Source organism: Cinclus cinclus, chromosome 28, assembly GCF_963662255.1.
Source record: "Cinclus cinclus chromosome 28, bCinCin1.1, whole genome shotgun sequence".
Taxonomy (NCBI): domain Eukaryota; kingdom Metazoa; phylum Chordata; class Aves; order Passeriformes; family Cinclidae; genus Cinclus; species Cinclus cinclus.
The window spans coordinates 5,671,561-5,696,696 of NC_085073.1; the positions used below are offsets into that span (position 1 = coordinate 5,671,561).

Genomic DNA, 25,136 nt, shown 5'->3' on the forward strand with positions numbered 1-25,136 from the left:
CCAGCCTCACGTTGTTGAGGGGGGGGGAGGGTTTCTACAGCTGATTTTGGGGGAGCCACAGTGCTGGGGGGGGGGGGTGGTATTTTGGGGGTTCATATTTTGGATGGGGGCACCCTGGGCGTGCCCCAGGCGTGCCGGGGGAAAGCGAAAGCACTCGGGAGCTGGGGCTGCCGGGGAAGGGCAGGGACGGGCCCGGGGTGCAGCACCCCCACCCCAAAACCTCCCGAACCCCTCCCCTTACTCTGGCTGGGGGGTGCGGGGGGCTCAGGGACCCCTCAATCCCCACCGCGAGCCGTGGTTCCTCGTCGTGCCTCAGTTTCCCCACCTGCTTAATGGGGTTAATGACCCAAACCCCCAACTCGGGGGGGGCGGGCGAGGAGTTCAGCCGGGGTTATTTAAGGCAAAAAAAAAAAAATAAAAAGGGAAAAAGGGGAAATCCCAAGGAGCCGAGCGTGGAACGGAACCCCCCGAACCCGGCGGGGAGGGAAGGGAGGGGCTGTTGATCAAAGCTTTGCTTTTCTCGCTTTCTCTTCCTTTAATTAATTAAAACCCCCAAATGATTATTAATTCCAAATCCACTAAAAAAATAATAATAATAATAATAACTCCCACCCGGCAGCCGCTTTTCCGCGTGGATCAGGCCGGGGAAAGGCGCTGGAATTGCGGGAGCAGTTCCGTGCGGAGCGGGGTGCTGGGGGTGGCACGGTCCCGCCCGGGTGGGGACAGCCGCGCTTGTGTCCCCGTGTCCCCCCCCCCTCCGCCCCGGGGCCAGGCCCGGAGCCCGGACTTGTCCTGTCCTTGCCAGGCTGGCTGCCAGCCCACCGTGACCTTGGGCTCCGTGTCCCCTTCCCAGAGAGCGAGGGGGGAGCCCGAGGGACACGGGGAGGGGGTGGCAGGGAAAGGCTTGGGGTGGGGTGGGGGATATTGGTGACAGGGAAGGTGGCACGTGGTGGTTTGGGGAGGTGACCTGGAAGGGGGAGGGAGGTATCTTGTGGGGTGACACGAGTGGGTCTGGGGACGTGGGGAGGTGACACTCAGGTGGGGTGAGCCGTGGGAGGACAGGGAGGTGTCCTGTGGGGTCTGGGGGCACGGGAAGGGGGTGACACGTGGGCAGGTGACCCGAGTGACTTTTGGGGGTGCAGGGAGTGAGGTACATAAAGGGGATGACCCAGAGGGCGACACCCGTGGGTAGAGGGGTCCAGAAGGGACCTATGGGGTGACACGGGTGGCTCTGGGGAGCACAGAGGTGCCCCATGGGGTGGCACGTGGGTATGGTGACCCAAAGAGGCGCCCGGTGGGGACACCAGAAGGTTTGGGGAGCACTAGGGTGACCCGTGGGGTGACCCCTGGGTAGGGTGACCCAGAAGGGACCTGGGGGTTGACCCGTGGGGACACGAGTGGATCTGGGTTCATGTGACATGCAGTGGGAGGTGCCCCATGATGTGACACGGGTGGGTCTGGGGTCTGTGTGACACTCCGGGTGGGGAGGTGACAGCGTGTGACACGGGTGGGTCTGGGGTCTGTGTGACACTCCGGGTGGGGAGGTGACAGCGTGTGACACGGGTGGGTCTGGGGTCTGTGTGACACTCCGGGTGGGGAGGTGACAGCGTGTGACACGGGTGGGTCTGGGGTCTGTGTGACACTCCGGGTGGGGAGGTGACAGCGTGTGACACGGGTGGGTCTGGGGTCTGTGTGACACTCCGAGTGGGGAGGTGACAGCGTGTGACACGGGTGGGTCTGGGGTCTGTGTGACACTCCGGGTGGGGAGGTGACAGCGTGTGACACGGGTGGGTCTGGGGTCTGTGTGACACTCCGAGTGGGGAGGTGACAGCGTGTGACACGGGTGGGTCTGGGGTCTGTGTGACACTCCGGGTGGGGAGGTGACACCGTGTGACACGGGTGGGTCCGACTCGTGCTGTCACGCGGGGGTTGGGTTGGGTGGGTGAGGGGGGGGGGGGGGCGCGCGGACCGTCCCACTCGGCGCGCGGGCCGGGGGGGGTCTGCGGGGTCCCTTAGCGGGGCTGCCCCGGCCGCGCTCCCCCGAACCCCCCTCTCCCCCTCCCGCGGCCGCGCCGCGCTGCGCCCCCCCCCCGGCCGGAGGCGGCTGCGCCCCGCGGGGGGGGCGGCGGGCGGGGGGGGGCGGCGCGCGGCCCCTTTAAGAGCGGGGCGGCCCCGGCCGGAGCAGGAAGGAGCCGCATACGGGCCTCGGCGAGCAGCTCCCGCGGGGCGGCCAGAGCCTGCTCCGCCCGCCCGCACGGCCCGGCCCGCCCGCCTCGGCACGGCGCGGCCCGCTCCGCTCGCCCGGACCGCTCGGCCCCCGCCCGGTACGGAACTGAGGGGTGGGCGCGGAAAGAAGGGGGGGGGGGGCGCGCATGGGGGGGGAGGGGGGGTTCAGGCCTGACCCTCCCCCGCCTCCTCCCGGGGGGAAGTGGGGGGGGGGGGGGGGTCGGTTGGGTCCGTTGCGGGGGGAGGTTGGGGGCTGACCCCCCCCCCCCTCCGTATACGTTGTACTTGGCCGGGCCGTGCTGGGGGGGGGGGGGGGTCGCGGGGGGGGGGGGGGGGGGGGGGGGGGGAAGGGTTCGGAGCGGGGAGGAGTAGGGGGAGAGCGCGGCGCTGGGGTTGCTGGGAGTTGTAGTCCCTCGGCCGTTCCTCGCCGCAGGTGCCGGTGGGCGCGCGGACTGCGCTTCCCGGCGCCCCCCGCGCTCTCGGCGAGCGGGAGGCGTGTTGATGGGCAGCGGGCGGGGCCAATCGGGGCGCGCCCTCCGCCCCGCGTGCCCGCCCCGCCCGCAGCCGCCCGGCCCAATGGCGGGCGCCGCGCGGGGTGGCCGGGGACGGGCGCGGCGGGGCCTACGCGCCCCCCCCCACCTCCCCTCGGCCCGGGCCCGCGACCCCCGTCCGGGCCCGACACCTCCGCGACCCCCGCCCGCCCCGCCGGCTCCGCGGGGCCGCCACCGACACCTCACCCCCCTCCCTCCTCCTTCCCCCCCCCCCCCCCCCCGGCGCCCCCCGCCTCCCCCCGGCCTCCATTGCGGCGCCCGCCCGGGGGAAGGGGTGGGGTCGTGGCGCCCGGCCAAGGCTCCCTGTGGGCCCCGCGGGGGGGGCGGCCCGGGCCGGCGGCGGGGGGAGGCCGGTCATGGGTGGGGTCCCCCGGGGCCGCCCCGTGCGGGGGCGTCGGGCCGGGCCGTCCCCGCGCACCCCAAGGTCGTTGCCGGCCGGGGGGCGCCGGCCCGGCCCTGCCCGCCCTGCTCCGGCCCTGCCCGTCCGGGGTTGTTTTTACCCCTCTTGGCCGTCCCTTATCTCCCCCCGGCCGGCTGCGGGTGGGGGGGGGGGCAGTGGTGATAATCCCCCCGCGGGGCTGGGGCGCTGCTGCCCGGAGGAGCCCGGCGGGATAAGCCTCTCCCCCCCGCGGGACTGCGCAGCAGTGAGGCCGGCGAGAGCTCGGCGTGAGGGGCAGCATCCTTTTCGTCCTGCCAAAACATTCCCTGCGTGGCCAGGGACCCGGTACGGCCTTCTGGTCATCATCCCCCACCGCGGGGCTCGGGTTTGGATGTGGTGGCTCGGGTCAGGTGCCTAAAATTGCCGTGCTGAGTCCCCCGTGACACAGCCAGAGGTCCTTGTCCTCCTCCCCTCGGAGCGCTGCTTGGTGAGGGGACAAAGTCATGGACGCATCTCTGGGACCACGGGGCTGGCACAGACAAGGACAGGGCTCCTTGGCTGTGTTGTTCCAGGAGTGTGGGAAAAGTTGGTTTGTGAAGCTGTACCAAGAGGGGTTGAGGTTGGATATCAGGAAAAGGTTCTTTTTGCAGAGCATGGTGAGGCATTGGACAGATTCTCCATGGAATGGTCCTGGCCCCAAGGCTGCCAGAGCTCCAGGAGCACCTGGACGACACTGCCAGGGATGCCCAGGGTGGGATTACTGGGTGTCTGTGTGGGGCCAGGAGCTGGGCTGGATGATCCCTTTCAGCTGAGATTATTCCACGATTCCATGGAAAGCCCTGGGACTCGGGCAGCACCAGCAGAAAACGTGTAAATCCCAGCGTTCCTGTGTTGAAAGCAACAGTTCCTGTTGTACAACCCCAGGCGACGTGACTGCCTGGCCCCTGCCTGGCTCTCTGTGTTCCCAGCTCCTGCAGACCCTCGGCTGCAGGGCAGGACGAGTTTGGGCAGCCAAAGTTTCTTTGGGCTCAAGGACTCTTGGTAAGAGTTTGCTGCCGGTCCCAGTTCAAGAGCAGCCGCGTTCCCAGGGCTGTTCGTTGTCCTGCCTATCGAAACCATAACTCATATAATAACTATTTTATGGATATGGGGAGAGAAAGGTTCTGCCTGGAAGAATTTACAACCTAATGAGGGTTGAAGTTGTGCTCAGCGTAGCAATGGAGCTAAAAGGTCATCCTGGCGCTTTCTAAAAGTGTTTGGGGTGGTTGGTGGTGGTATTTTTCAAGGAATTGTGTGATTTCTCAAGGGTTCTGCCAGTCCTGGTTGGAAATTGCAGCGTGTGGGCTCTTCTGGAGGCTGAGCAGGAAGAGCCGGGCTGGCTTTAATTCCGATGGTTTTGCTGGAGTTGTTGGATTTCAACTACTTAAAAAAAAAAAAATAAAATAAAAAGAGACCGAGAGAAACTGAGGAGTTTATTAGAGAGGAGCCTTTCTTGTTTAATATTCATTCTGGCCCCTGTTTAGGCTTGTTCTGGTGAAAGAGGGAGTGAAGAGGCACAACCCAAACATGGGTGAGATGGTGGGATTTTTCCACCAAGCCTTAATTGCTTCAGTAACTCCAGGGAGGGTTTTGCAAGGCAGGAGCTCTTCATAAATGTGGTGGTGAATGAAAGTAGTTCTTCACTTTGCTGCTTTGCAACTCTTCCTCTGCTTTTTTTTTAATTTTTTTTTTTTAATTATTAATAGTTTTTCACTTGTATTTCATCTCGTGGCCGTGGGTCTGGTGGGGATCTTCAGCTGTGGCTTCGTGAGGGGCTCTGCTCCGTGGAGGAGCTGGGTGGAATTAATTTGGCACGGTGAGGGCGCCGGGTTCCCTTCGTGTTTGGTGACTTTTGGAAGCAGAATTAAAAATTCCATTTGTTCTCCCAGCATGGGAATTTGGATGTGGGCACGGGACGCAAATGAGGGGTGAAATTTATGCTGCCGTCGAGGCTCTGTGGTGGTTTGGGTGCTCCTGTCTCCCTTCAAGACCTTATTTTGGGATCAAATGCTGGCGTTTGACGCAGGTGTCCCACCTAAAAACTGTGAAATCCCTGGTCTGTGTTTGAGACTGAGTCTAAATGCTTGAGAACTGTGGTTTAATCTTGATTAAAACTGACACTCGAGGTTTTTCTCCCCGTCTCGGGATGCTGAGTTTTTTTGGAGGATGCTCTTGTGCAGTGAACAATTAGAACCCGACTCGTTATCTCTCCTAGCCCAGGCAATAAACAGTTGTTTTAACTACACTCTCAACCAGCCTTAATCTCAAATTTGAGCAGACCCGGTGCCGGTCTGTAATTAAAAACTTTTTGACGAGCAGAACTCGGGGAAAAGGGAGGAAGGTCGGCAGTGTCTGGGATAAGGCAAGCGTTTATCCCCAATCCAAACCGGTTTATCTTTGATCCAAAACCGGTGCCGTGTCCATCCCGGTACCTGTGCCTGCAGCATCGAGGAGCTCTGGGAGGACGTGAGCGGGAGTAAACGAGGTCAGGCAAGCGCTGGGATCCTGTGGAGTAGCCAGGGACGATTGTTCCTCGCCCAGCCCCCTGCCCGTATCGCCTTCCCTGCGCTCAGTTTCAGTTTTCCCGGTTGCTCCGGTGGCAGAACCGGGGGCGCGACTTCCCCGCCTGGAATCGCGGTGGGATCTCCTTCCCCCGGAGCCCCGGGATAGCTGCGAGGGATTTGGGACATTTGGGATTGTCCCGCGGCAGCCACGAGCTGCAGGTGGAAGGGGAACTATAGGGCTCAGCTTAATGCAACAAGGTGCGAGAAACTGGAAACTGGTGCGAGCTGCCCCGGGGCTGCAGGTGGGAGCCAAGGGCACGTCGGTGGGATGAGCCGCAGATCCCCTGGCAATCAGCGGCTTCCCAACACCCTGGCTTCTCCCATCCCTGGAAAAATGTGCGGCCGGAGCGTCGGCAGCGTCTGCCGTCCTCCCGGGGCACCCTCGGGATCCTCCTGCTCCTGTTTCCCACCCCTGTGCCCGCCTGAAGCTGCTGACTCTCTCCCGATCCTGTCCCTGTCCCCTGGAGTTTCTCCCCAGGAGAGGATGCTCCCAGCGCTGGGTTTTAACTCCTTCCTCCCGGCCCTTCACTCCACTCCTGCACCCATTTCCTTCCCGGTTCGTGCACCTCCTTATTTTTCCCACTGGGACACCAGCGAATAAATTTCCCCCCCCCCCCCCCACCCGGTGTTCGCTGGAGCTGGGAAGGTGCCGGAGGTGGGCTTGTAGCTACAGGTTGGTGCCGTGCAATTCCTCCTGCCCCGACAGGCAGAGCAGAGCACAGGAATCAGCATTCCCTCCTTCCCTGCATCCCTGTGCTCCCAGCAGGGCAGGGAGGAAGGAGCTCCGTGGCAGGAGAGCCTTGCCAGGGATGAAGCCCCGCTTGCTCCGGGGATTCGCTTTTGCTCGTCATCACCCGGAGCTGGCAATGGCAGGACGAGCTGTCTGTTAATCCACAAACTGGGAATTACATAAGGGACTGCCCTGCTCTGCTCTCTCACCAAACTCCCCTCTTTCTTTTTTTTTTTTTTTTTTTTTTTTTTAATTTTCGCTTTTTTTTTTTTTTCTTTTTTTTTTTTTTTACCCCCCTTTGCCAGTGTGGAAAAGATCAACCAGTCTGTGAGGTGTTATTTGAGGCAATTAGATTAATGCCACAGCCTGGGGCAGGGAATGCCAGGAGTGGCAGGGGGAATCCTGTGACAGGGGCTTTGGGGGCTCCTGCAGCACATAGGGGGCTGGGGGGATTTGGGGTTTGAGAGTTCTTAGGGCTCTCTGTTTAGGAGGTGTGATAGGGGACAGGAATGTGGGATGAAGGGGTAAATGCTATCTGGCACCTGTAGGATTGGGGGATTTGGGATTCGAACAGTTTTTATGGTTCTCTCTGTCCAGGAGGCCACGAGAGCTGTGACAGGAGAGGGGGAATGTGGGGTGAAGGGGCACATGAGCTGGGCTTTTCTCAAGGAAACGCTGGAGTGACTTTGGGGGGATTTTGGCTGGAGTGGGGTCAGGCCTTGGCCTCTGAAGGGGAGGGGTTGTCCAAGCATGACCTGCTCTGATCTGGAGCACCTGGGCCTTGCTGGGGGTTAAAGCTTGAGTCCTCAACTGCTCCCTTGGCAAAGAGGCCCCACGTTGCCTTTTTGGAATAGCAGCTGCTTATTCCTGCCTGGATCCCGGTGCCTCCAGGCTCCTGGGACTCCCAGGTTGGGAAAAAACCCTCCTGGGAAAGAGCTGCTCCAGGAGCACACACAGCCTCGTGGTTTGTGCAGTTTCCCCTCTTTTCCCCTGTAACTCCTGAGACTTTTTAAAGTATTTTGGAGAACTGTGACTGGCTCTACCATGGCCTGATGTTGTCCAGAATCTCCCAGAACCAGAGTTTTGGAGGTTTTTTTTTGGGAGTTTTCTCACAGGAGCCATGTGGAGACTGTTGGAGGGCCAGGACTGCAGCAGTGTGGGCACACTTTGGGCTCAGTGAGAAGGATTTGTTTGAGCAGCAAAACAGAGAGTTCCCATGGGTGCCGGGGTTATCCAGCCTTCCTGGGCGCTGGGCTGAGCTCAGATAGACTCAGCTTAGCCTGAGGGCTGAGGGAGGCCTGGGAGTTGCTGGACCAGAGGTGGGTTTGGAGCAGGGATCGAGGGTCTTTGAGTAGCTCTCAGCAGTTTGGGGTTTGTTTTGTCTCAGTGCAGGGAAATTCCTGTGACCTGTTGGTGCTGTCGGGGACAATCTCAGCACGTGGAGTTTGTGCCGTGGATTTTTGCATTGAGGAAGAATGACAGTGCTGGGGATGGGGGGGGGGGGGCTTCTCACCCCAAAACAACCCCTCACACCCAGAGCTCAGGTGGGAGACTCCACGGGCTCACACCAAGGCACATTCCTGCCGGATTAAATCCGGCCTCTGATGACAAAGGAGAAAATTGGCAAGGAGGGCTGGGTGGAGGAACCAGTTCAGGCTCACCTTGCAATGTGAGAGGAGTTTGGTGCTGTCAGGGCTGAGGGTGGCAGCTCGGGGAGGCTCCAGTGCCTCGGCTGCAGATTTGGGATCCTCCAGAACAGCCCCGGTGTTTGGTCCATGTCCTGCCTTGGGCCAGCAGCTGGAAACTGAAGTTTCCCAGGAGCTGTGCCATGCCCTGCTCGGAAATCCCATCCCAGTTGCATCCCAGGGAGCTGTGGAATGGGACATTGGGTCATCCCTCGTCTGCCTGGGCTGTGGAAGTGAATCCTTGGAGAGGGAGCCGTGTCTCTGGGAACACCATCAGGTTTCCTAGGAGATGCAGAGTCTTTCCCAGGCCTTTGGGATGAGTTGGGGTGAGCTGTTCCTTGGTGACACTTGTCCTCCCACTGGGACAATTCCACAGCTGGCTTGTCCGGCCTCATCTGGGCCAGCATGTGAAAACCACTGGAATTCAGTTTGGGAAAACCAAGGGGAACAAGCCCCTTTCTTTCCTGGTGGCTCCATAGCAGCATTCCCAACAATTCCCTGTCAGTAATGAGGAATCCCAGACCTCCAGCCTGACCTGGGTGGTCCCTGCTCCATTGTGGTCCCTCTGTGGTTCCTGCTTTAATGGGTCTCTATTCCATTAAAAGTTCCTGGGATGCTCGTGGAGGGTCTGAGGGATGTTCAGACCCAGTGCCCCATCCAGACTTCAGTGGGAGCAGTTGTTCTTCCTGCCAGAGTTCCCTTGGCAGCAGCTGCAGGATGTGGGATTCTCCTTTCCTGTCTGAGCCTCTGTGCTGTCAAATCCTGGTGTGTCCTGACTGATCCTGCAGGGCTTCAGGTGCTCCTTCCCTGGGCATAAATGGCTCATGGAGAGCTTTGGCTCTTCCCTTCACAAGGGCCTGGAGTGCCAGGGCAGGGGGGAACGGCTGCAGAATGAGGGCAGGGATAGGTGGAATACTGGGAAGAATTCCTCCCTGGGAGGATGGGGAGTTTCTAAGATGGAATTCCCAGAGAAGCTGTGGCTGTCCCTGGATCCCTGCATGTGCCCAAGGCCAGGTTGGAGCACTCTGGGACAGTGGAAAGTGTCCCTGCCTATGGGATGGAAAGGGGCAAACATCCCACACCAGCCTGGGATTCTGGGATTTCAGGGATGTGTGAATCCATGCCCCAGCATCTGCAGGCTTTGGGGCAGATTTCCTTTTCCTTGGAGCAGCTACTTGGTGTGAGAGGGCTGTAGGAGGGGGTTGGCTGTGCTGGAGCTTCCTGTGCTGCCCAGACACATCTTTCCAGAGCAGGGAGAGGAAACAAAAACCTCCCTGGCAGGTCGGGCCCGGCCGGGACAGCCCGGCTGTTTTGGTTACGTGGTCGTGCCACGAGTCCGTCGGGTTGGGCTGAGCTGGGGTGGGGGGGAGGCTGCTGGAGCTGTCAGAACATCTCAGATGTTCTTCCACTTCACCTCGAATTTGAGACTTTGACTCATCACAGAAGGGTTTGGGTGGAAGGGGCCTTTAAGCTCATCCAGTGCCGCCCCTGCCATGGGCAGGGACACCTCCCACTGTTCCAGGTTGCTCCAAGCCTCATCCTGCCTGACCTTGGACACTGCCAGTGATGGAGAAGCCACAGCTTTCTTGGGATTCCATTCCAGTCCCTCCCCACCCTCACAGGGAAGGATTCCTTCCCATTATCCCATCTAAACCTACTCTCAGTTTGAATCCCTTCCCCATTATCCTGTCACTCCTTATCCAAAGTCCCTCCCCCATCTCTCTTGGATCCCCTTTAGGGTCTCCAGAGCCCTTGCAGCAGCATTCCTGCAGGACCTACAAGAGATGGGATGCTCTGATCTTTGGAAGGACCAGAACACCCCTGGAGCAGGGGTTGGTCGGGGATGGGACCTGGAGCCAGCTGAACCCTCCTCGTGTGGTTGAGTCTCATTCCTCACTCCTCACTTGCCAAATCCAGAGCTGTGGTTGCTTTTCCCTGTTGAGAGCTGGGCTGGGGCTGGAGGGGATGGATGCCCATGCTTGGAAAACAGAGCCAGATTGTCCAAAGCAGCCCACAGATATTTGCAGGGCACTGGTTCTGCTCCTGTCTCCTTACTTCAAGAGCTGCATGATCTTGGTCATGTTACCCCAGATGGGATGTCCAGTCAGGACAGATGAAAGCTGGAATTCACTCTTTGCCATTGATGGCTCCGTTGCTTTCTCAGGGCCAAGGATTTCTTCCCATTCCATCACTGAAAATGCAGTTTTATTTAAAATAACAGCATGCTGAGGGGTATTTTTTTTTTTTTTTTTTTTTCCCCCCCGCAGTGCAGTTCCTTCTGTTGATGTGCAGGGTCCTCTTCTCAGGAACACCCAGCTCTTTTCTTCAGGTCCAAATAATTGGGGTAGTTTGGCCCTAAAACACTGACAGCACATTCCTTGTTGGGAGCAGTTGAGTTTCCATGGCTCTGTGGAGTGGCTGGAACTGTGACTTCCCCCAAGCAGACAAAACTCCTCCTTCCCTTCCTGCTCCGTGCAAGGTGTGTGTCCCGAGGCCTCGGCAGAGTTTCGGGTGGATCCTGGGCAGAGGGAGGGAATGAGACCTGCTGGGACCTGTCCTGGGCTGGGTGTCAGCCCAGGCACTGCCTCCTGCTCCCCATGGCCACAGAGCTGCCTTATCCCAAAGCAGCTGGGGGAGGGACAAGGAGCCTGGCATGGTCTCCCCCTAAATATGAAGAGGTGAGGACTTGTGGGGTCTGAGTTCACAGGGAAAAATGCCCATTTCTCCAGCTGCTGGTGAGGGAATGCTTGGGCCTTGGGCAGCTGCTGGGGTGGGGGTTTTTTTGGTTTTTATTTTTTGTTTTGGTTTTTTTTTTTTTTTTTTGTGTAAAGCACCATTATTTTAATAATTCTTCCCTGGTGCTGCTGCAGAGGTTGCCCTGCCACAGTCATGTGCTTTTTGTTCCAAGAAATCCCAGAGCAACTTGGGATCCTTGGGCACCTTGAGCAAGAGGCTGAGTATCCCAAATTTCAGAATGGTTTGGGTTGGATGGACCTTTAATATTCGTGCCATGGGCAGGGACATCCTCCAGTATCCCAGGCTCTTCCAGCCTGGCCTTGGACACTTCCAGGGATCTAAGGGCAGCCAGAGCTTCTCTGGGAATTCCATCCCAGAGCCTCCCCACCCTCCCAGGGAGGAATTCCTTCCCAAAATCCCATCTCACCCTGTGAGTTTGAATCCATTCCCCCTTACCCTGTCACTCCACATCCAGGGCCCATCTCCCAGAGCTCAGCTATTCCCAGGAATTTTTGCTCTGTGGATGGCAGAATTCCCTGAAGCTGTTGCTCCATGGACAGGGTGATGCTGGTTCTCTCTTCCTGCCCCAAGCAGGTGCCAGGTGTTGCTCAAGTTCTCACCTGTGCTGCTGCAGTGGGTGGCACCTCTGCCTTTGGAGAGAGTTTTGGGATCTTTTCCGGATTAGAGAACATTGGCTGTTCCCATTCCCCCGGTGTGACCGAGCTCATCCACCTGTGTATTCCTGAGCCCTCTCAAACTGCTCAGGTTCTTCTAAAAATTTTAAGGCAAAGAAGCAAAGCAAAAAGGGGGGGAAAAAAAAAAAAACAACAAAACACACACAACAAAAACCAACCCACTGAGGTTCTGTGGAAAACTGGTAATTAAAGAGGTGTTTGTCAGCACTTTTGGTTGTGATCCCATCTTGATGTGGTCGTCTCATTTGAATGTAAATGTCAAATTCCAGAGCTCCTGGAGGAGAGGGATTGGGTGACATCCTGCTGAGGGAAGCACAAGCTCAGGGCTTTCAGTGAGCTCTGGGTGCTGCTCTTGGGCTGGGGAGGAAGGTCTGGGAGGAGGAGAGAGGTGAGAAATTGAGTTTAAAAAAAAAAATAAGAAAAGAAACTCTCAGTGGTGAGGTCACAGCTCTGCTGCTGTGTCCTGGTGTGGCCCCTCACTGAGGTGCTGGAGTGAGCCCAGACAAGGGAATGGAGCTGGGAAGAGTCTGGAAAATATCTGAGGGAGCTGGGGAGGCTCAGGAGCGACCTCCTGGCTCTGCACAACTCCCTGGCCGGGGCTGGCAGCCAGGAGGGGTCAGGTTCTGCTCCCAGAGGACAACAGGGCAAGAGGGAATGGCCTTGAGTCGTACCAGGGCACGTTCAGGTTGGATGTTGGGAAAATTTCTCCATGGGAAGAATGATTAGGTGTTGGCAGGGGCTGCCCAGGGAGGTTTGGAGTCCCACATCCCTGGAGGTGTCAGAGGAGCTCATGGAGGTGGCACTTGGTGCTCCGGGTTGGGGACAGGGTGGGGATTGAGCACAGCTTGGACTCGATGGTCCTGGAAGGCTTTTCCAACCTCAGGGATTCTATTTAGTGTCGAGGAGCAGCTTATCAGGAATCAGGTGGATGTGGAACATCAGCTCAGGGAGGTGGAGAACTTCCCTCACTCCCATTCGCCACCCAAAAAAATGACATTTTTCCTGCCTGGAATCCCTGCATGTGCTGGGCTGACTTGTGGAGCTGTGTTGGGATTTTGGAAGCGCTGAGAGCGGGGCTGGGGCTGCACAGGGTGTCCCACCAGGGCTGTCAGTCCTGTTCCTAAATCACCCAGAGGGTTCTGCTGTCGCTCCAACCCCTCTTTCTCACGGGCTGTATTTCACCCCTCAGTTATCTGCGAGGGTCATTCCCAAACTTCTCTCCCCCCACCCCCAGCCACGTTTGGGGTGAAATGTGGCACTTCTGCAGAGCCACCCAGTCTGGGGCCAGGGACCTGGGAGCAGCTGGGCAGGCAGGGAGACAATGGAGCTGCTGGGAAATTCAGGTCAGCAGTTGAAGTTCCCCCTTGGTGGCCCATTCAGACCTTTCCTTGCCAGGGAGAGGACGAGCTGTGGTTGTGCCAGCGGCTTTTGTCACTTGTCACCTGGCTTCAGGACATTCCCAAGTGGATTTTGCCCATTCCATCGTGGCCTTGAGCCTTGTTATCGTGAGCAAGCAGTGGATTTGGGGTACTTGGAACTTCTTTTGAGTCACTTCATGAAGACTCAAGAAATTCCCAAACCCCCAGATCCATACTTTGGAACGCCCCGTTTCCCCTTTGGTAATTCCTAGGCTGTTCAGCCCTTTGGAAAGGGAATGGGGGTGATGTTTTGAGGACTCAGTCTCTGGATGTGGCTGGAGCATCCAGGCCCTGAATCCATTCCTGGGGGGCTCGGGTCGGTCCCTTTGCCCCTTGGCCACCGTGGCTGTGGGACACAAAGGCCGTGTTGTGTGCGGGGTGGCCGAGTCGGAGCAGGCTCCAGGCTGGCCCTCAGCAGTCTCATGACTCTGCAGCCATTCCCACACTGTTGGGATGATTATCCCAACCCCCGTGCTGGGGGGGTGACCCTGCCTGGATGCTCTGGCTGCTCCCGGTGGTCCCCAGGGCTGAGGTTTGTGGGGAATGGACACAGCTCCCTCAGAATCCCTGCCCAGAGCTCCCAAATGCTGCACACAGCTCAGATTCACTGGTTTTGGGAGAAAAAGCCTTGTAGGACATCTCTTGTAGAGAGGGGGAAGCTGCAGTGCTGGTTTCGGGGTGGGCAGGGATATGGGATCTGCTGTCCTGTGTGCTGTGGTCCCGGTGGAGCCCAGGAGGTTTTGGGGAGCTCTGGAGCTGCCCCAGTGGGAATGGGACAAGTGAGGCAGCAGAGCCTCCCTGGGCTCCCAGCTCAGGGGGTCCCTGGCATCCTCTGGGGGTGCTGCCATGGGCTGACCGTGCCCAAGGTCACACCTGAAGCCAGGGCTGAACGTGGAGCGGTGCCATCAGCCAGCCCTGATGTACAAATCCTTGAAATCAGGGCTTAAAGGTCAAATCCTGGAGCTCAGGAGGTGGCTCTGGAGTCAATCCTTTGCTCCAGGTGTTTCAGGAATCCGCCTGGCTTTGGTGCTTGGTCTTGGTGGCAGGACTGGTGCCTGCCCTGCATGTGCAGCTCCCCTGGATCCTCCCTCCTCCTCCTCACCCCCATCCCATTCCTGCTGGGAGCTGAACACTGGTGTCCCCCTGCTGTTGATTATCCAGGGATTTGCACCAGATCAGTTTTCCACAGCCTCAGACGTGCCTTCCCCTGCCTTTTCTCTGTATAAAACAGGAAGGTGCCGAAGTTCAACTTATTTTCTGGGCTTAACAAAACTTTTCAAAAAGAAGTAAATATGGAAAACTACTGAGGAGGCCGGGGGTGGGTGGGGGAAGCTGGAGTTGTGCAACCTGGGCTCCTGCTCTGTGCTGGGACCCGGGGCTGGGAGTTGCTTCCTGGATAATTATTCCTGTCCTGGATCCATCCTGACTCATCCGTCCCCCCCCATGGGGTGGGACGTGCCGTGCCTCAGTTTCCCCGTGTGGAAATCAGGACCTTGGATACTCCAGCCTTGTGCCCAGGGTGCTTTGTGGGTCGGTTTGTGCATGGATTTCTTGGCTCCCGCTGAACCCAGTGCTGGGGATGGGGGGAATTACATTGATTTTCCAGCAAAGGCATCACTGCTTCAAGGAGCGTGTGGATTTGCTGCTTGAGATGGACAGGAGGGAAATGTTATTCCTCATTTTTGGGATCAGAAGACTGGGATTGTGGGAGAATTATGGGCTGTTCAGACTGGCAATTGAGCCCCAGATAGCAGGCCTTTTCCACCTGGGGCTGCTCTGTTCCCTCTGGGTTTTTCCAGCTTTTGGAGTCAAGTGGATCTGCCAGGAGTGACTTTATTTATTTATCTTGTCCCAAACAAACCCTTGGCATTGGGAAGAGCTGCTGCTTCTGCTGGAACCTGTCCAAGATCCAGGTCTGCTGCTGGCGCTTGGTGATCCTGGTGTCCTTTCCTCTCTCCTGTTCCTGGGAAGGAGCAGGAGCTGCCTCAGGTTCCAGGGACCAGCTCTGGTCTGTCAAACACCTGCAGCAGCACCTGGGGGTGGCCGGGGCTCCCCTCTCCCTGCCCTTCCCAAAGGATATTCCCTGTCTACATCTCTCCTGGTGTTCTGGCACCCAGGGATGGGTGATGGGAATGGTGTTCCTGGTGATGACCTCACCGTGTTGGCTGCTCTCAGTGAGAGCAGTAGGAACGGGAATGGGACTGGGACTGGGATGCACTGGGAAGGCTCAGGCTGCCATAACCCCACGCTGGGCACAGCTGTGCCCGCTCCAGGTGCTGCCTGGCAGGGTGATCCCAGCTCCCTGCCAAGGCTTGCTGCTCTGGCCTGGATCCACGCTAATTCAGCTGTTCTCACTTGAGAGCACCTGGGCTCTGCTCCTCCTCCTCCCCAGGTAAGCACAGGACGGGCAGGATGAAGGGAGAGGCGCAGGGGACGCGCCGGCTGCGTCCGACAGGAATTTGGGAATTCTCCCGATGTCTCCAAGCTCTGACTCACGGCCTCCCCCTCCTCCTTCCCCACAGCCTTTAGCGTGGAAGATGGCGGGTGGCGTGGACGGCCCCATAGGGATCCCGTTCCCAGATCACAGCAGCGACATCCTCAGCAGCCTGAATGAGCAGAGGAACAACGGGCTGCTGTGCGACGTGGTCATCCTGGTGGAAGGCCAGGAATTCCCCACCCACCGCTCCGTCCTGGCAGCGTGCAGCCAGTACTTCAAGAAGCTCTTCACCTCAGGGTTAGTGGTGGACCAGCAGAACGTGTATGAGATAGACTTTGTGAGTGCGGACGCCCTGTCGGCGCTGCTGGAGTTCGCCTACACCGCGACCCTCACCGTCAGCACTTCCAACGTCAACGACATCCTCAACGCCGCCACGCTGCTGGAGATCCCGGCCGTCAGGGATGTCTGCACGGATCTCCTGGAGAGGAAGATTCTGGCCAAAAATGACCAGATGGATACAGTAGATCAAATTGATCAGAGGAACCATCTCAGAGCTAAAGAGTACCTGGAGTTCTTCCAGAGCAACCCCGTGAACGGCCATCAAGGCAGCTTTCCGTGGACCAACCCAGAGTTGAGAGACCTTCAGAGACTGAACTTCCGAGGCCAAGAGGAGGAGGAGGAGTCGAACTGCAATGGCCTGGACTTCTACTCGCAAGCCACCCCAACCGAAAGACCAAAGGCAAGTGACTGTGACCCTGACAGCAACCCGGCCATGTGGCTGGACCGCGAGGACGAGGAGCCGGTCAGCGGCGGGATGTTCTCCCCTTCCCAGAACGGACATTACAGCAGCCGTGGCTTGGCCACCCCGGGAGAAGAGGAAGGGGGAACCCCCAGGGGCCCTCTGGACCCGCCGGAAGCCGGGGACTCGCCCGGCTTCATCCCCGCGGGCACGGAGACGGAGGATGATGGCAGGGAAGTGGATGATTTGGCCGCCAGCGCCCTGCTCCAGCAGATGATCAACTCGGTGGGGCGGCAGCAGCTCGGCGACGACGACCGCAAGGACGAGGACGGGGTCATGGATTATTACTTGAAATATTTCGGCAGTTCCAGCGAGGGCGACGTGTACCCGTCCTGGTCTCAGAAGGTGGAGAAGAAGATCAGGGCGAAAGCATTCCAGAAGTGCCCCATCTGTGAGAAGGTGATCCAGGGTGCCGGGAAGCTGCCGCGCCACATCCGCACCCACACCGGGGAGAAACCCTACGAGTGCAACATCTGCAACGTCCGATTCACCAGGTACGGGCTGGGCACGGGGCTGCAGGGGAACCCAGGGGCTGCGCACAAATTGGGGGGCTGTTCACAAACCCTGGAGGGCTTTGAACAAACCCTCCCCTCACCCCAGGAAAGCCAGCACAGAGCTGGTCCTGGTTGATTTTATCTCTCTGCTCAACTCATTTCCATCCTAACAGGTGGGTTGGGGCTGGAGATCAAAGTTTCCCAGGGAGATAATCAATGTAGGGGTGTGACACTTGAGCTGTCTCAAGGGGCCTGGCTCGATGGCCAGTGCCATCACCTGCAGCTCTTGGTGTATCCCCCGTGGCCCAGGCAGGAGCGGGACAATCGTTTGGGAATGGCTCCGTGGCACGGCTGAGGTGCTGCTGGCTGGGTTGGCAGGAGCTCGGAGCCCACTCGTGTCCTTGGCAGCCCCGGTGCAGCTCCCGGGGGCGTTTGCCATGGCCCCGTTCCTAATCGGGGCTGCTCTGCCCCTTTCCTGGGCCATGGGAGCACCAAAGAAAGGAGATATTGTTTGGGTTGCTCCGGTTCACTCCAGACCGCGGCCGGCGCCGCCTCCTCTCCCCGGGCTCCGCGGCTGTGCCGGGGTGGGGGTCCCAGCCCTGCCGAGGGGCAGCGTGGGCCTGGGGCTGCTCCCTTCCCTTTTCCTTCTCTTCCCCTTTCCCTGCTCCCTTTCTCCCTTCTCCTTCCCTTTCCCTGCCTGTTTCTCTGCCTGCTCCCTGCTGGGCCTGAGGGCTGCTCCTTTCCCTTCTCTTTCCCTTCCCCTTCTTGCTCCCTTTCCTTCCCTTTCCCTGCTGCCTTTCCCTTCTCTTTCCTTCTCCCTTTCCTTTCTCTTCCCTTTCCCCACTCCCTTTCCCCGCCTGCTCCCTGCCTGCTTTCTTCACTCTCCCTTCTCCGTTTCCCTTCTCCCTTTCCCTTCTCCCTTTCCCTTCTCTTTCATTTTCCCTTCCCCTTCCCCTTCCCAGATGCCCTCTCTGTTCCAGTCCCCACAGCCCAGGCCGTGCTTTGGGGGACTCCATCCCACGGGGCTGTTCCCGGTGGGATCCATGTGGGATCCCTGGGGCAGCTCAGAGCCCTGGGCCGGGGGCCGGGGTTCGTGTCCTGCCCCTTCCCCTGGTGCCGGCCGCGCCCAGCCCACGTTGGAGAGCTGAGGAATGCAGATAATGGCAGGGGCAAGGTGCCAGCCCTCCCTCCCTGCTCCCCCGGCCCTGCCACGTGGCACCTCCCTGCTCCGGGGGCCGGGGGGGATCCCACAGTGACCCCACAGCGATCCCAAAACAATCCCACAGCGATCCTACAGTGATCCCAAAACAATCCCACAGTGATCCTACAGCGATCCCAAAGCAATCCCACAGTGATCCCAACACAATCCCACAGTGACCCCACAGTGACCCCACAGTGATCCCAAAACAATCCCGCAGCGACCCCAGAGTGATCCCAAAACAATCCCACAGTGACCCCACAGTGATCCCACAGCGATCCCAAAACAATCCCACAGCGATCCTACAGTGATCCCATAGAGATCCCACAGTGATCCTAAAACGATCCCACCAGCCAGGGCACTGCAGCACCTGGAAATGGCACAGGGCCCCTGGCACTGCCAGATGAGGGGAAGCACGGGGATTTTTGGGGAGGGGGAATTGATGGGGGCAGCTCAGCCTTTTTCCATCCTGCTCCCATTCCGTGGGATGAGGATCTGCTCCCGGTTGTCTCCCAGGAGCACCTGGCACCTGTAAAAAAGCTGCTTTTCTAAAACACCGGATTGCAGCCAAAATACATCCTCCAGCTTCTTCCCACAGCCGGGTTTGGGTCTGGAGAAGCCGGGACAGGGACAGGGACAGGGACAGGGACAGGGACAGGGACAGGGACAGGGACAGGGACAGGGAGCTGTCCTTGGCATCGCTGTTCCCTGCCATGCCCTGAGCTCCATTTCCCCCTGATTTTAGGATTCCTTTGCTCCCCTTGCCCATTCCATGGGGAGCTGGGAAAGCTGGGCACTGGGATCCCAGCTCTGGGAGGGGGTTTGGGCTGTGCCAGGAGGAGCTGGGGCTGCTCCAGCCGGGTGGGGACCCAGCCAGGCCCTTCTCAGGGATTTTTGCTCCTTGGTGCTTCCTGGTTCCTCCACGGTCACAGGGGGAGGAGCAGCAGCAGCTCTGATAAGAACAGAGAGAGTGAGGGGGTGATAAAGTGACAAATTTTAATTTTACAAGCCCATTTTTAAAGTCCCTCGCAGCTGGGCTTGACCTTGGGGCTTCGATCTTGGAGTTTTAGGATTTCTGGGAGAAGGTTCAGGGCTGGGGTCTGAGTGGATCTGCTTGGGAAGGGCTGGGGAGGGCAGGAGGGGCTCCCACTGCCCGGCCACGTGCTCGGGGCTGGCATTTGCCTGCAGGAAGCAGCGATGGCTGCGGCTCACGTGGCCCTGCTGGCCCCAAAGGAGACGTGTGTGACCCCATAGCTGTGATCAGCCCTGGGCTGGGCAGAGTGTGACCCCATGTGGGGCACTGTGTGACCCCATAACCCTGCCCAAATCCCATATGGAGTAATGTGGGACCCCATAAACCTGCTCAAATCCTGGTACGAGGCAGTGTAGGACCCCATAACCCTGGTCAGACCCCATATGGGGCAATGTGGGACCCCATAACCCTGCTCAGACCCTGGTACAAGGCAATGTGGGACCTCACCCTCCCATCCTGTGCTGGGCAATGTCCAGCCCTACACCAGGACCTGCCCAGCCCTGTGCCAGTGTCCAGCCCTGTGCCAGTGTCCAGCTTTGTGCCAGTGTCCAGCCCTGTGCCAGTGTCCAGCTTTGTGCCAGTGTCCAGCTTTGTGCCAGTGTCCAGCCCCACACCACGACCTGCCCATCCCTGTGCCAATATCCATTGCCAATATCCATCCCTGTCCCAATATCCATCCCTGTCCCAATATCCATCCCTATGCCAATATCTCTGTCCCAGTATCCATCCCTGTCCCAATATCCATCCCTGTCCCAATATCCATCCCTGTGCCAATATCCATCCCTGTGCCAATATCCCTGTCCCAGTATCCATCCCTGTCCCAGTATCCATCCCTGTGCCAATATCCATCCCTGTGCCAATATCCCTGTCCCAGTATCCATCCTTGTCCCAATATCCATCCCTGTCCCAGTATCCATCCCTGTCCCAATATCCATCCCTGCACCAATATCCATCCCTGTCCCAGTATCCATCCCTGTCCCAGTATCCATCCCTGTCCCAATATCCATCCCTGCACCAATATCCATCCCTGTCCCAGTATCCATCCCTGTCCCAGTATCCATCCCTGTCCCAATATCCATCCCTGTCCCAATATCCATCCCTGTGCCAATATCCCTGTCCCAATATCCATCCCTGTCCCAGTATCCATCCCTGTCCCAGTATCCATCCCTGTCCCAATATCCATCCCTGCACCAATATCCATCCCTGTCCCAGTATCCATCCCTGTCCCAGTATCCATCCCTGTCCCAGTATCCATCCCTGTCCCAATATCCATCCCTGTCCCAGTATCCATCCCTGTCCCAGTATCCATCCCCACCCCAATCACTCCCCAACCCTATTCCTCCTCCTATTCATCCCTTCCCTGACCCCCATCCCCAACCCCCACCATCCCACCCCTCCCACTCCCCCCACCCACCCCCCCCCCATTACCCCAAACCCCTTCCCCGCCCCATTCCCACCTCTGACCGACCCCCCCCCTCCCCCGTGTTCTCCCCGGCAGGCAGGACAAGCTGAAGGTGCACATGAGGAAGCACACGGGGGAGAAACCCTACCTGTGCCAGCAGTGCGGGGCCGCCTTCGCTCACAACTACGACTTGAAGAACCACATGCGGGTGCACACGGGGCTGCGGCCGTACCAGTGCGACAGCTGCTGCAAAACTTTCGTCCGTTCCGACCACCTGCACAGGCACCTTAAAAAGGATGGATGCAACGGGATCCCTTCCAGGAGGGGTCGGAAGCCTCGGGTCAGGGAGAGCGGGGCGATGCCCCCAACGCCTACGGGCGGCGTTGAGGATGGCGGAGGATTCACCGAGAGTCGCGAGAGCGAGGACGCGGCGCGGGGAAATCGGGAGCAGCAGCAGCAGCAGCACTTTGAGGAGAATTCCAATAACGAAGCGTCGGGATTGAATGTAGCAGGAGGGTCGGATGAGGGTAACGCGCAAGGACTCTCCTAAACCAAAAAAAAAAAAAAACAAAAATATATATATATATATATATATATAAAAAACAAACCAACCCCAACCAACGAAACGGCCACCTGAGAGAGAAAAAAAACCAACAAAATCACAAAATCTAGTTAGTACTTTTCCTCCGATTTTTCTCTTTAAAAGATGTTTCTCTCCCCGTTTTTTAAGGAAAAACTAAAAAAAAAAAGCGACGGAAAAAAAAAAAAACAACAACAACAACAAAAAAAAAGAGAGAGATATTATATTAATGTTTTCCAATCTTCCCATCGTAAGCGGGGCTCTCCCCCGAGGATCCCTCATAGCCAAGGACCTTTTTTTGGAAAGGCAAGGATGCTAAGGAAGCACGAGGTGGGGATGGAAAGTGGCTGTGTCGCATGGAAAAGAGCTTCCATGTAAATCCAAAGCTTTATTTTGTGTCCAAACACGTGTTTAAAAAAAAAAAAAAAAAAAAAAAAAAAAAAAAGAGAGAGAGAGAGAAAAGAAAAAAAGATACTTATTTCAGAGAGAGATCTATTTAAGAAAAAAAGGAAAAAAAAAAAAAGGAAAAAATAGCAAAAAAAAAAAAAAAAAGGAGTGGTAGGAGTTGGAAGGGCTGTGGCAGGGAGGGGTTTGGGATTTGGGGGCTCCTTCCTGGGAGTTTGGGGTCAGGATTTGGGGTCTGGCTCCCCCAGCCCCCGCGAGGCTCAGTCAGGGCAGCGAGGGCTCCGGGTCGGGGAGAGGCCGGAAAAAAAAAATTGCTGGAAATCGCCTAAAAAAAAAAAAAGAAAACAAAACAAAAAAAAAAAAAAAGCCCACACAAAAGAAAAGAAAAGGAAAGAAAAGAAAAGAAAAGAAAAGAAAAGAAAAGAAAAATCATGTGAGAGAGGGCAGCAGGTTCGGCAGGGTTTGTGTCGGGTGCCTGGGGCTGGGGACGCTGGAAATGGGGACAGCAGCGATGGCACAGCAGGGATGGCACAGCCATGCCATGGATCCAGTGCTGGTGTCTTCATCCCTCTGTCCGTCCGTGTGTCCGTCCCTGTGTCCGTGTGTCCGTCCCTGTGTCCGTGTGTCTGTCCCTGTGTCTGTCCCTGTGTCCGTCCCTGTGTCCGTGTGTCCGTCCCTGTGTCTGTCCCTGTGTCCGTGTGTCTGTCCCTGTGTCTGTCCCTGTGTCCGTGTGTCCATCCGTGTGTCCATCCCTGTCCCCCTCCGTCTGTCCCTCTGTCCGTCCCTGTGTCCGTGTGTCCATCCCTGTCCCCCTCCCTCTGCCCCTGTATCCGTCCCCCTGTCCCTCTGTCCGTCCCTCTGTCCCTCTGTCCCCCCCCGTCCCTCTGTCCCTCCCCGTGTCCCTCTGTCCATCTCTGTGTCCATCCCTCTGTCCCTCTGTCCCTCTGTCCGTCCCTGTGTCCCTCTGTCCCCCTGTCCCTCTGTCCCCCTGTCCCTCTGTCCATCCCTCTGTCCCCCTGTCCCTGTGTCCCTCTGTCCATCTCTGTGTCCATCCCCCTGTCCCTCTGTCCCCGTGTCCCCCTGTCCCTCTGTCCATCCCTCTGTCCCTCCCTCTGTCCCCCTGTCCCTCTGTCCCCCTGTCCCTCTGTCCCTCCCTCTGTCCCCCTGTCCCTCTGTCCCTCCCTCTGTCCCCCTGTCCCTCTGTCCCCCTGTCCCCCTGTCCCTCTGTCCCTCCCTCTGTCCCTCTGTCCCCCTGTCCCCCTGTCCCTCTGTCCCTCCCTCTGTCCCCCTGTCCCTCTGTCCCTCCCTCTGTCCCTCTGTCCCTCTGTCCCCCTGTCCCTCTGTCCCTCCCTCTGTCCCCCTGTCCCTCTGTCCCCCTGTCCCTCTGTCCCCCTGTCCCTCTGTCCCTCCCTCTGTCCCCCTGTCCCTCTGTCCCCCTGTCCCTCTGTCCATCCCTCTGTCCCTCCCTCTGTCCCCCTGTCCCTCTGTCCCTCCCTCTGTCCCTCTGTCCCCCTGTCCCTCTGTCCCCCTGTCCCTCTGTCCCCCTGTCCCTCTGTCCCTCCCTCTGTCCCTCTGTCCCCCTGTCCCTCTGTCCCTCCCTCTGTCCCCCTGTCCCTCTGTCCCTCCCTCTGTCCCTCTGTCCCTCTGTCCCTCTGTCCCCCTGTCCCTCTGTCCATCCCTCTGTCCCCCTGTCCCTCTGTCCGTCCCCACCCCGCAGTACCCAGGAAGTGCCTGAGTCAGCCCAGCCCCCGCTGCCGGCAGAATTTGGGGCTGGGGGGGGGGGGGGGGGTTCCCAAATCCCCAACCCAGGGAAAAATTTGGGTTTTTTTTTTTTTTTTTCCCCTCCCTTCCCCTCCCCAAGGGAAATTTTTCCTCCCCCCCCCCCCCCCCCTCAGCGCAGCCCCGAAAACACCTCGGAATTCCTTTGACAAAAAAGGGGTTTTTTGGGTTTTTTTTTTTTTGTTTGTTTGTTTATTTTTTTTGGGGGGGGGGAGGGGGGGGTCTCCCCTAAAGGAACAGGGGGGGGGGAGGGGGGGAGTTCTCAACCTCCCCTCAGCCCCATTCCCAAAAAAATGAAATATATATATATATATATATAAAAAAAATAAATTTATATCTAGAGATGCTCTATGGCTGGAGAGGCGGGTCCCGACCCTCGGGGGGGGGAGGGGTTGGGGAGGGGGAGGGTTAAAAAAAAAAAAAAAAAAAAAAAAAAAAGCACCTTTGAGTTGCTCACCTGTTTTCTAAATGCACATTTTTAAATGCTAAAAAAAAAAAAAAAAAAGGCAAAAAAAAAAAAAGCAAAAAAAAAAGCAAAAAAAAAAACCAGAGAGATTTTAAGCCCTTTTATTTTCAAAGCACTTTTTAGATTCTCTTCCTTTTATTTGAATTTTTTTTTTCGTTGTTGTTCTTTTTTTTTTTGTTTTGTTTTGCTTTGTTTTTTTTTTTTTTGTGTGTTTTTACTTTCGAAACAAACAAACAAAAAAAAAAAAAAAATCAAAAATCAGAGCAGGTTTTGGCCGAATGTATTTTGGAGAGGGAGTGAGAGGGGAGTGTGTGCTGGGAGGGGGGAATGGGGTGAGTGCTGGGGCTGGGGGAAGAGATGGATGTTTATTTAATGCAGAAAAACAACAACAACAAAAAAAAAGCAATAAAAAAAAAAATTCCCAAAAAAAAATAAAAAAAAAAAGCTTAAAAAATAATAATAATTAAAAAAAAAAAATAAATAAATAAAACAAAGAAGTCTTAGCACTTTGCGATGGAACGGGTACTTTGAGCTCACTTTATCTTAATTTAAAAATTTTAAAAAAAAGCAAAATTCAAGATGTTTACAAGTCAAAAAAAAAAAATACTTTAAAAAAAAAAATTTACTTCTACGGAGAAAAAAAAAAATATTATTAAAAGAAAAAAAAAAAAAAAAGCCTGAATTTATTTTTGTAAGAAAAAAAAATGTGTATATATATATATATATTTAACAAAAAAAAAAAACCAAAAAAAAACCAAAAAAAATAACCTAGAAAAAAATACAAATATAGGCAGAATCCAAGTGAGATTGGAGGATGGGAGGAAAATGTTAATTAGGTTCTGTGACTTGCCCTGACCCTCGGGAATTTTTAACTAGGAAAAGAAAATAATTAAAAAAAAAAAAATTATTTAAAAAAAAAAATAATAATCCATGGAAGCTTGAATTTTAGGCAGGAATCTTGAGGGTTGTGGCTTCACTCCCTGCTCCCCACAGCCTCGAGGAGATGGTTTGGGTTTTTTGGGATTATTTTATTTTATTTTTTGGTGGAAATAATTTTTATTTTTTTTTTTTCCCCTTTTTTTTTCTTTTTTGGAAGAAATAATTTTTTTTTTCCTTTTTTTTTTTTTGTTGTTGAAATAATTTTTATTTTTTTCCTTTTTTTTTTAGTAGAAATAATTTTTTTCCCTGATTTTAAGTAGAAATAATTTTTTTCCCCTTTTTTAAGTAGAAATATTTTTTTCCCCTTTTTTTAGTAGAAATATTTTTTTTCCCCTTTTTTTTAGTAGAAATATTTTTTTTCCCTTTTTTTTAGTAGAAATATTTTTTTCCTTTTTTTTTAGTAGAAATAATTTTTATTTTTTTCCTTTTTTTTGTAGAAATAATTTTTATTTTTTTCCTTTTTTTTGTAGAAATAATTTTTATTTTTTCAATTTTTTTTTATGGTAGAAATAATTATTTTTTTTAATTGTTTTTCCCCCCTTTTTTTGGTAGAAATAATTTTTATTTTATTCCTTTTTTTT

At 56.0% G+C, this 25,136-nt stretch overlaps 1 protein-coding gene across 3 annotated transcripts; it reads left to right on the forward strand.

Moving 5' to 3' along the window:
• The first annotated feature begins 2,195 nt into the window (after positions 1–2,195).
• Positions 2,196–20,978, forward strand: ZBTB7A (zinc finger and BTB domain containing 7A). Of its 3 annotated transcripts, none has more exons than XM_062509969.1 (3): positions 2,196–2,324; positions 15,546–16,753; positions 20,483–20,978. In XM_062509969.1, the coding sequence occupies exons 2-3, from the start codon at positions 15,561–15,563 to the stop codon at positions 20,934–20,936; spliced, it is 1,647 nt and encodes a 548-aa protein (XP_062365953.1). In that variant the 5' UTR covers positions 2,196–2,324; positions 15,546–15,560; the 3' UTR covers positions 20,937–20,978. The 3 variants fall into 3 exon arrangements, with proteins under 3 accessions (XP_062365953.1, XP_062365954.1, XP_062365952.1); XM_062509970.1 differs by lacking the exon at positions 2,196–2,324 and adding an exon at positions 3,373–3,501; XM_062509968.1 differs by lacking the exon at positions 2,196–2,324 and adding an exon at positions 13,597–15,415.
• The last annotated feature ends 4,158 nt before the right edge of the window (positions 20,979–25,136 follow it).

What these genes read in the sequence shown, in the direction of transcription:
- ZBTB7A (XM_062509969.1), top strand. Translation starts at nt 15,561, where the DNA reads ATGGCGGGTGGCGTGGACGGCCCCATAGGGATCCCGTTCCCAGATCAC. An exon ending in TGCAACGTCCGATTCACCAG is followed by an intron (nt 16,754 to 20,482) that starts GTACGGGCTGGG and finishes TCTCCCCGGCAG; the next exon opens with GCAGGACAAGCTGAAGGTGC.